The sequence below is a fragment of the Haliotis rufescens genome, unplaced genomic scaffold, assembly GCF_023055435.1.
Source record: "Haliotis rufescens isolate VD_foot unplaced genomic scaffold, xgHalRufe1.0.p SCAF_32, whole genome shotgun sequence".
Lineage (NCBI taxonomy): Eukaryota > Metazoa > Mollusca > Gastropoda > Lepetellida > Haliotidae > Haliotis > Haliotis rufescens.
The window spans coordinates 1,359,192-1,370,212 of record NW_025964024.1 but is presented as its reverse complement, the minus strand read 5'-3'; the positions used below and the strand labels follow the sequence as shown (position 1 = coordinate 1,370,212).

The 11,021-nt window shown below is 40.0% G+C and overlaps 1 protein-coding gene across 1 annotated transcript; it reads left to right on the top strand.

The window, feature by feature from the left end:
* The first annotated feature begins 2,175 nt into the window (after nt 1-2,175).
* On the top strand, nt 2,176-8,776 carry LOC124149090 (carbohydrate sulfotransferase 1-like). Its single transcript, XM_046520463.2, has 4 exons — nt 2,176-2,311; nt 4,319-4,372; nt 7,172-7,379; nt 7,962-8,776. Exons 1-4 carry the CDS (start codon nt 2,176-2,178, stop codon nt 8,773-8,775), a joined length of 1,212 nt encoding a protein of 403 aa, XP_046376419.2. The 3' UTR covers nt 8,776.
* Nucleotides 8,777-11,021: the final 2,245 nt, after the last annotated feature.

The window sequence follows — 11,021 nt, the reverse complement described above, 5'->3', positions numbered from 1 at the left end:
TGTGACTAGAAAACACAATGTCAATCAATTCGAGCGAAATAAATTACAAACTGACTGTAATTATTCCCAAAGGATTTGGAGGATGTTTGGTATATTCTTCTTTCTGACATTGGCAATATGATAATGTGCTTTAGGGAAATGAGCTGACAGTACAAAGCTGGTTGTTTGAAAGTAAATTCTGCAAAATTATGGTCAATATCTCACTGAGAGGTATAGAATATGAGAAATACGATGTAACAATTAGATAATAAGTTAGACAACGCCAGTGAATCAATATTAATCCAGTATACTTGATAAGATTTGATAACTTTTTTTTATAAATTAACCCTCAAAGGAACAGAGGGACAATATATGTATATACATTCATTATTGCGTGATCAAATATAACATCAGTTTCGAGCAATATTGGATTGGCAACATTTGTTGGTTTAAATAGATCACTTGCTCTCGCTCTGTTTACGTGAAGCCCACACAATCTTGTCATAAGAATATTACCTCCGTCATATAGCTGGAATATTGCTAAGTGTGACGTTATACAACAAACAAACAGCAAAACAGTTGTGTGGTAAAACGTGGAAATAATTGGAGTTTTGGGTATGATTAGAGGCAAGTGTAACTTTAACTATTTACTAATGGTAGTTTTCCAAGGAAAACAATTTCTCATAGAATAACATGGACTTGATGTTTTTCACATATATTTCATTTATCAATCTCATATATACCCATCAGAAGCAAAACTCGTAAAAACACGTTATTATAAGGGTAACGCTATTTTTCAGGACATTATCATTTGCAGAAGCCCGAGGTTTTCCATTAACGGCCCGACGAAGGAGGGCAGTTGAAAAAAGACCGAGGGCTGAAAAATAGCATTACCGTTATTTATGCTTAAATGGATGGAATTTATCAAATAAAAAGAAACAACAATATCGGTTTTGAAACATTTACTGCAATCACACACGAATGCCACTGACCCACTTTTACAAATATGGAAACGTCATAGAACAAACCAGATGACGTCACTATTCAACGTGACGTCACCTAACCCTATCCTGTGAACGCCGCGATATAACTGGAATACTGTTAAAAGCGGCGTTAAACCCAACTCACTCACTGTGACGTCACCTAACAACGGGCGTGATAATGGCCCGTCGTCAAGCAATATGAGGGCATTATCAAGTTACATTTGCCCGCTGATTTCTGATAACATTCGGGCGGTGTAATGATAATTCCATCCATTTTAGCTATAATTGGTGGAGAACGTACGCAGAGAGTATTCTCAAATCATGACACAACAAACTCAAAGTATGCATCCAAACACCCGCAGAAAACGTCACTGTACAATAAACGTTAAAGCTCAAACATAGTTGCCATGTTAGGAGTGTATCGGTCACATTAATCTTTCCCACACACACCATGCATGCCGCAGCAATCTGAAATACTTTTTATCAATTACGCAATTATTTACATTTATATAACTGGATTATTGTGTGAGTGTTATACAGCAAACACAATACAAAAAATACCTTGTTTCTTTAAGAGTAGAGCAATGAAACATGGAATCCATGATCACTCTCAACTGAATCCTCAAATTTTATATAAAAACGTCACAAACCTTTCCATAAACATAAGAATGAGAGAGTTGGGTTTAACGCCGCTTTGTAACAGAATTCCAGTTATATCGCGGCGTGTCAGCTTAATGTGGGAGTGAAGCCCGAAGTAATGCAGGTCTCAGACGTTTACCACTTCGGTGAAACCCACGAGCACGGGTATGGTGCTGACAAACCTAGAAACATAATCGGGGCGAACCGTGATTCGAATCCACAATTATAGGTTTCTGGGGTGCCCACGGGACGCAACCCTGCACAGCGAATCGCGGCGCCTTAGACGCCACGCCACCCGTGGCTCCCATAAACACAAGACATCTGCAGTGCATTGAACAGCATCTGCTCTGCACCAGCGCATATCTATGATGTGTGAACAGAGACGTGAATTGATCAGAATGTTTTTGAAACGATTTTTGTTTCGTGTCCAAGATATGTCTGAAACACGTGCAACACAGATTCGATATCCTCCCAATCATCTTCTCATTGGAGAACATCTGTCGCACTGTGAACTTTTATCCCCATCTCGGACCTGTATCACTATGGTCTAACGGATCACACTGTTTTAAAGAACATGGCTGCAGATACCAGTACAAGAATTGTTTGGGAGAAAATCTTAAGACAAGCTATCTGTATTAGGGTACATTCATTTAAAGTCATCTTTTTGGTTGTGATCATCATAGTTATTGCATGGACAATTTCTCAAACAAGTAAGTACAATCGCGTTTTTGTTGCGCTTTGTGTGAAATCGTTGAAATCAGCTTTTTTTAAAAGGAAATTCTATTTATATTATGTGTTCAAACTGGCAATGTCTTTAACACACTTTTCCATTTTTGTGAACACCTGGTGTCACCACTTTATCCATTCATATTGTTTTCAGTGCTATTTTGCCTTTCAATCCCACTAGTATCTTTTTCGGCAGATACTAGTAATCGATATTCATTATTTTCTGGCGGTGAAGTAACATATGTATATAGTTCCGAAAAACAATCATGTTTCTGACTAGTAATGGACGCATGTGAATAGATTCGCCAGCGGAGTGTATCAGGTCATTGAAACAACTTTTAACTTAAAATTGCACTGTATTCACTGAGTAACGAACGGTGATTAAAGAAATTATTTGTGTACATGATTTAAAGGTTTCTAAACTGGTTGATACAATACATGGTAAGCAATACAAAATATTCATAGATATAATGTTGAAGCACCACCAAACGAGTTCAATTGTGCGTTGGTGAGTTCGTACTTGGTAGATATATCCGAGATGTGGATGGATAGGTGTGTAAAAGTATCTAAACATATGTGCGATTCATCCTTGAAAGGAATATTGACATAGACAGAACTTATCCTTGGGAGATTTCAATTATTGTTTGACAAACTGTATATTCGTTTTTGTACATGTAAGTTCTCACATATGTCAACCAGTTCATAATGAGTCGATAATGGGAAAACTACCATAAGACTACTGCCATGTTTCTGACGTATGGACGTGTATGGCAAGCGTGACCTCCACCCTTGACTACATAGAATGGGAATTTGTGATTAGGTCCCAAGACACCTTAATTGTCTCCTAATTAAAAGGTCACGCAAGTAAAGACTCCTGTTATGTAAGGGGAATAATTGGATTCGCTACAGTGTGTTTTAGCTTATTGTTCGTTTGTTTGTTTGATGCACTCAGCAATATTCCAGCTATATGACGGCGGTCTGTAAATAATTAATGTCATGAGCATCGATCCACGCAACTGGGATACGATAACGTGAATCAAGCAGGTCAGCGAGCCTGCCCCCCCCCCCCCCCCCCCCCCCCCCCCCCAAAAAAAAAAAAAAAATAAATAAATAAATAAAAAAAAAAAAATATATACACATGTAATAGTTTCTTGCAAAATGTCATCTACATGTACATTGTTATGTATGATAATCTGATCTGCAAAGGTTTATGGCAATACGTACTGCTTCTTATCAAACCTAAAGTGTGAAGAAATATCTTAAGATTATGGAATTAATTGTGTCGCTTTTATTTAATAACATTTGAATATTTGCGAAGGACATATCATATGTAACGAACATAACTATAGAACTATAGAGGATCTAATTACGACCTGACTAATCTATAGACTTTCAGTAAGGATAGTATTTATGGATGAACAACTTTGTTTATTACAGTTAAGAGCGACGTTTCGGTGTAGGTTCTTACACCGTTATCAAGCAAGTGATATACAGTGAGCGAGTTGGGTTTAACGCCGCTTTTAACAGTATTACAGTTATATCACGGCGTGTCAGCTTAATGTGGGAGGAAAGACCGAAGTGATGCAGGTCTCAGACGTTTATCACGTCGGTGAAACCCACGAGGAGGGTATGGTGCTGACCAACCTAGAAACATAATCGGGGCGAACAGGGATTCGAACCCACAATCATAGGTTTCTGGCGTTGCCAAGGGACGCAACTCTGCACAGTGAATCGCGGCGCCTTCGACGGCTGGGCCACCCGTGCACCCTGATATAGAGTATGATTGACAAGTATATATACAGGTAGGAGGCAGTGTTTATACGGTAACAGTTTAGCAATTAGTTGATAACGGTATTAGAACCTACATCGAAACTTCGCTCTTAATTGTATAAAAGAAGTTCTTCATCCATCAATACTATCCTTACTCAGCACTCCAACTTCTAAATGCATATCAAAGAAGATATAACATTCAGTTTGTTTTATCTGATCAGGATGCTTGACCTTCGATATAAACGCTCGCACTGGACAGGGAAATTCCATACAAGGTAAGTCATATGAATATGTAGCTGTAACACTATTTTCAAATGCCTTTTTATTCAGCAGAGGGGGCACGGGTGGCACAGTCGTCTAAGGCGCCGCGATTCGCTGTTCAGAGTTGCGTCCTTTGGGCACGCCAGAAACCTATGGTTGTGGGTTCGAATCCCGGTTCGCCCCGATTATGTTTCTAGGTTTGTCAGTACCATACCCGTGCTCGTGGGTTTCACCGAAGTGGTAAACGTCTGAGACCTGCATCACTTCGGGCTTTCCTCCCACATTAAGCTGACACGCCGTCATATAACAGTAATACTGTTAAAAGCGGCGTTAAACCCAACTCACTCACTCACAATTCAGCAGATATAAGCTACCGGGCAAAAGAAAGTATCCACATGGTTTGGTCTAAACTTTGGAAACAAAATTCTGCAGTCGCCGAAAATAAACATTGCAAATGTGAGGTCCACATCACAACTATGATACCCGTATCGAATACATCACCAGTGCAATACTTCTGCATTTTAATTACAGCTACTGATTAGGATGATCATGATGGTTTGCTCTGTCGGTGCGTCCCTCATTGGCTTCAGGATGTATAAAAATGTATTGCAACATCGCCTTGTAGTTTATTCTCCTCACACCCGTTGAGAAGTCAGCCGTGTCCCTGGAGGAGAAAAGGGAAGAACAATCCGTGGACACGGTTCAGTTGAATTTGACAAATAGATCAATTGTGAGATCAAACAAAACCAAAAGATCACCGGGCATCGTCCTGCATGATTGACATTGACAATCATAACTCGACCTGCCCGTCTTTGTTTGTGTTTCGCTTATCAACAATGCCTGAACGACTCCATAAGGTTTCAGTCTAGTCATTCTCCCAAAGTAGAACAACCGTGTTATTGTTACGAGACCCCACGGGTTGTAGGCCATCACTTTGTTTCTGAAAAGCACGCCCACTGAACGTATTTCTTCATTGATGCGTCCAAGGCTGTGCTGGAGTCGTTGCCCTTAAGCTTGGGCATCCAGAGCGGCGTCGATCATCGATGTTGTGTCTTTGTTGGTTTTAGACCCAGAATCTACTAATGACAGATTGAGAAACATGTAGCGTTTGGGCAACGATATTTTGACGTGTGCCCACCTACAGCATGCCTCTGGCATGTAAAACATCAGCACGTTGCATGATCATTCATGTTGCTTCCTTAATGATTAAATGTGCTTCATAAAGTCGCTTGGGGCGTGTGGTTCCAAGAAAATAATATGCGTAAATCTGACATATCACTCCTAGCACGTGTTGTCCGAGTTCACGTGCTTCATGACTGTCATAATGTTTTGTTGGGGAGGATGAATCCTTCGGAAATGTTGTTGCCACATAAATCACGTACTTTCATTGCCAGACATACATGTAGGTGAATTTGCCTGTAGTTTCAACTCAAAACAAAATAACCCCTACACAGATAGTTGTCTAACGACTGTTCGTGAATGGATGTTATGTTTGTATCCCCGCCACGAAGTGAGGCGGGGGGTATAGGAACAGTCCGTCCGTCCGTCCGTCTGTCCGTCCATCCCCTCTTCCTTAATAGGGACAAATTTTCTCAAAAACTTTTTAAGTTAAAGAAAAGAAATTTTACACATTGATGTTACTTGTCACGATATCTTCGTAAATTGGTGTCTTAAATTAATTTTGGACAGAGTTAAGGCTCTTGCTCCAACTTGCATATTGTGTGAAATGGGCACAAGTTTTCTCAGAAGCTACCGAAGTTACAAAAATGAAAATTTGCATGTTTACACGTGGGATACTCATCGAGAGTGAGTTCGAAAATTCGCCCGATACATTTTTTTGTCCTGAGAAGGGTCCTTTTGTGTGTATTAATGTCACTTATAATCGTATTTATGATGACATTGAGCGGCCACTTGTGCCTATCTCTTCTTACGACTTTACGTGATTCTTTTTATAGATAACATTAACTTCCGTATTATTCACTACTAGATGAGCAAATGCATTCTTATGTGCCCCGTTGCGGGGGATAGTGAAAGCGCTGTTTTCTTGTTGATTATATTTCAAGAATCGTTTTAAGTGATCGTTTCATGAATGCTAAGCAGTTCAAACAGTTTAACATGAATACTACACTCAGACACAATATACTGACTCCGAGCCGACCAGTCCTTGTTTTGGCCCCTAAATGCCGAGCACCAGACAGGGTAACAACAAGTACCATCTTTTAACGTCTTTTGGTATGACGCGGCCGGGGATCGAACCCCGGGCGGACGCTCTACCAGGCGGTCTGACAGCAACAGTGTTTCCTTATACTGTATTATGTGCGGTAAGCATATATTTACTCCACAAACTGATCATGACAAATAGTATACGATTGTCATCGTGAGGTAGGATACGCTCATCCTTTCGCAAACACCTGGTATTCTACATGATAAACACACATGATTATGGTATAGTCGAAATCGTATACTGGACTCTGCTCCGAACAAAATTTTCTCATGATTACAGAACGGGTTTTGTAGCCCCACACCGAATATCGTCACAACAAATAACACAAAAGGTTGACATAATGAGATTGGTAAGAAGTATTTATCACATGTTCTTTGCGCGTCAGTTTGGAAACTATAGTGTCAAAGAAGACAGTGCTGACTTTTGGATTTCAATATCTACGAATTATTTCATGGAACAGGATTTATTATTATATTACGCCACATACCGCACATGTACATGTAGAAAGAATTTGACATCCATAATTCAGCTCCATCTTCATTCTTTACCACATTGAAAAGGATACACCATTATAATTTCTCTACGACAGGTGCCAATGCGAATGCTGCACTACAGGAAACAGATGCACCAATACACACTGACACTCGTGTGATTCTCTTGACATACATGCGCAGTGGATCGACCTTCACCTCTGAACTCTTCCAGACTCACCCGGATGTGTTTTTTATGTTCGAACCTCTTCATACAACATGGTATTACCAGCCAAAGGTCATTCCTTATCTGCATAATTATAAAAGGTAAGACGTCCAATAATGATTCGTTTACACGATTTTCTAAACACATGTGGGTTTCACTAAAGAGGTAAACGTCTGAGGAATAACTGCGGGCTTTCCTCCCTTATCAAGCTGACAGTTTACTGGAATAAAACTCACCCAGTCTAAACACGAATTTTTCTGTGCATGTTTCCGTGTGTAATGCATATGTTTCAGCTATACCAGGTGCATTCGATATTCAGATGACATCGAATGCGTTTTATAACAGAGCAACTATCTTCTTCACGTCCTAGTGGACATCTTCCATCTAATGCTAAGATATTTATGTAATTAGACATACGCCGGTGTGAGTAAAACAAAAACAATGGATGTTTGGACAGTCTGTCACATGAACGATATCCTGCATTTCCATTTTTCAAAATGATCGGCAAACATGAACCATAATGTATAATGTTACACAACCACAAATCAGTCTCAAACATATCTTGTTAACTTTGATGCATTTATCCACGAACTATTATCATAATTATATTTGCATTATTTTCGAAGTACTGTAATATGACTTCCGGATTTTTGTTGACAACCTTTTTTAAAATTTTCTTGCAGGATCTATTTTGATGACATGGAGAAGTTTATCACAGATGTCAAGATAGATACCTTGACTAAAATCCTGCAATGTCAATTTAAAAATCTGGACATTTTAACCTTAATCCAGGAACATTGGCACCACAGTAAAACCACAAAAGCCTACAAACTTTGTACCATGGATCAACGCGGAGTAGCAGGCATTGAAAAATGTATATCGATACTGACGAATGCCTGTTCTAAGGCAAAGGTAAACTTTATCAAAACTATTAACCTTACAATCCATGAAGCCGAACACTTCATTGCCAAGGATCCACACCTGAAGTTGATTTACCTCGTCCGAGATCCTCGTGCCATTCTGTCGTCCCAGATGCGTTATGGGGAATTTGTACCCAATAGGTTAAACTCTTATTCTGAGATGTTTTGTAGAACTATGTTGTCAGATATTCAAGGATATGCCAAGTTAAAGAAAATACACCCGAAACAAGTGATCTTTGTCAGGTACGAGGAAATAGCTCACAAACCTATACCCTTGACAGAGACATTGTACGATTTTGTAGGTTTGTCTTTAACACAAAATGTCACAAAACATATCTATAATATCACAAACGGCGGCAACGATGTCGATTGTGCTCTCTGTATATCGAAAAGCAATTCGACCAAAGCTGCTGAAATATGGAGAATGCAGACAACACATGACTTTGTTCAAATTGTTGATTCAAACTGTAAACATGTCTATCAATACATTGGTTACCTTCCAATACTGAATGCTTCAACTTTAACAGATATGAATATTCCTGTCCGGACAAGCCCCTTTCATGATCTGGTGTTGTGAATGGCACGTTCAAGTTATTATCTGTGAAAATGGAAATAAATATGTTGAACTCCAAACCGTCAAGAGGGACTTCGTTTGTCATGTATTCATACCTTTATTAGCGATTATATGGCAGCTACAGGCCGATTATATTCTCTTAAATTCGAGGGCACAGGTGGCCTAGTCATCTAAGGCGCCGCGATTCGCCGTGCAGAGTTGCGTCCCTTGGGCACAGCAGAAACCTATGATTGTGGGTTCGAATCCCGGTTCGCCCCAATTATGTTTCAAGGTTTGTCAGCACCATACCCGTCCTCGTGGGTTTTGTTGTCAGTTCAAAGTGAAGATGTGATCCTCATACACTTGCAACACTAGATGGTATATTTTACTGCGTTGTGTTGAGTCAACAAAAAGTACATCTGATGCAATTCCCTATTGTTCAGGTGAACAGGTGGACAACTGAAATGTCAGTGCATGTGTTTGTGACGTGTGAAACCGATGGGGCCAACGGTAGAGCAGGATGTTCTTACCTTTTCGCGAGCACAAGGTATCATCGCTATGATTCATAAACACATGGTTGTGCAAGAGTCGGAATCGTACAATGAACACTGCTTTTAGAAGAGGTTCCTGATGATTATTGAAAGGGGTTGCATTTATTATTTTTTGATATATGAACACATATTGGCGCCCCTGCAGCGAATACGAAGACGGGTGCCCGTGTAGTTTTATTGCAAGGCGCTGACCATTTGATATTCCTTTGAAGAGCCCTCAAAATAATCTCTTCCCGCAAATGACCCCCTCCGTGGTCTAGTGGTAGAGCGTCCGCCCGGAGAGCGGAAGGTCCGGGGTTCGATTCCCGGCCGCGTCATACCAAAAGACGTAAAAAGATGGTACTTGTTGTTACCCTGTCTGGCGCTCGGCATTAAGGGGCTAAAACAAGGACTGGTCGGCTCGGAGTCAGTATACTGTGTCTGAGTGGGGTATTCATGTCAAACTGCGGCATGGTATCTCAGTGAGCTAGCACTATAAATCGGCATCAGTCCGGACTAGTACAAGCAGCCACACAAACACACACACGTACATGCACGTCGCTATATAAGCGCAATAATCTTGGACGCGACGTTAAACCCCATTTCTCCTCACCTCTTCCCACAAATGCTTACAAAAACACATTGTATGTCTTGAAGACATATATGAAGCTTCAAACACAAAAATCCCTGGCACCCAGAATTATACCAGTACATTGATGGTCCTAGAAAACTATTTCTACAATGCAATTATAAGAAAGTGATGGGAATGTGCCCCTATAGCTTGCTGATGTGCTGAATGTAATAGGAATGTAATTAAGGTGTTCTGTATCCACACTGGCAAAACATCCTAACTATAGAATGTGAGTGAAAAATAGCATTTTTCATCGGCATGAAATAACTTAACTACGTGTTTGTAAAATAACAAACTCTCATTGGTCCATACCCCTCGTTTGGTGATTAAGTACGTTTCGTATATAATATTTATTATTGCCCAAACAGTACACAATGGGGTTGCTTTTCGCAACTGATCATGATTCTATGATTTAAATGGGAATTCAGAAACAAAGCGAACTGTTGATACAGTAAACAAAAAGGTTCCTATTAAATTACTTCCATACTTTGTGGTTGCACGTGGGTGTACAGTACTGCTGCCACAAGGTCGATAAGGATAACACGTTGTTGTGTGAACGTCACAAGCAACAATCGATTGCTGTTAAAATGGAACGTCTGTTTTCCTTATTTGGTCCGCCCAGTTTTTTACATATTGACAATGGTACTGTCCCTACATCATAAGAGTTTAGTATGTTTACTTAAAATTGGGCAGTTAGATGTAGTTATACTCCAGTTGCTAGACCACAAGCTAACCCAATCGAAACTTGTGTGAGAAAACATGGGACGCATTTTTGCCAGAAATTTTATTAGCACATAATTCGTTGTTAAATCGCACCACTGTTTTTGCTCCGTATTTTGTTATGGTTGGTCGTAACAGTTTGATTCACCAGTTAGTGTCAGACGATTTTTCTTCTGTGGGGGAGGATATGGATGGCTGTATAGAGTTATGGAATAAGTGTGTCGAATCTCATACGTCAGCTAAATTACATCGTCAAGAACGGTCATCTGAAAGAGTTTCATGGATGTTTAATGTTTAAAGTTCAAGAAACAACATTTCAATTCTGGATTTGTGGTATCCAAGTGTTATGGTGAGTTCCTGCAAGTCAGGTCATCAGGCCGTTCATCGAG

Coding starts and splice junctions, on each gene's coding strand:
- LOC124149090 (XM_046520463.2), top strand. CDS start 2,176: ATGGCTGCAGATACCAGTACAAGAATTGTTTGGGAGAAAATCTTAAGA. Junction 2,312..4,318: donor ATGGACAATTTCTCAAACAA/GTAAGTACAATC, acceptor TTATCTGATCAG/GATGCTTGACCTTCGATATA. Junction 4,373..7,171: donor ACAGGGAAATTCCATACAAG/GTAAGTCATATG, acceptor TCTCTACGACAG/GTGCCAATGCGAATGCTGCA.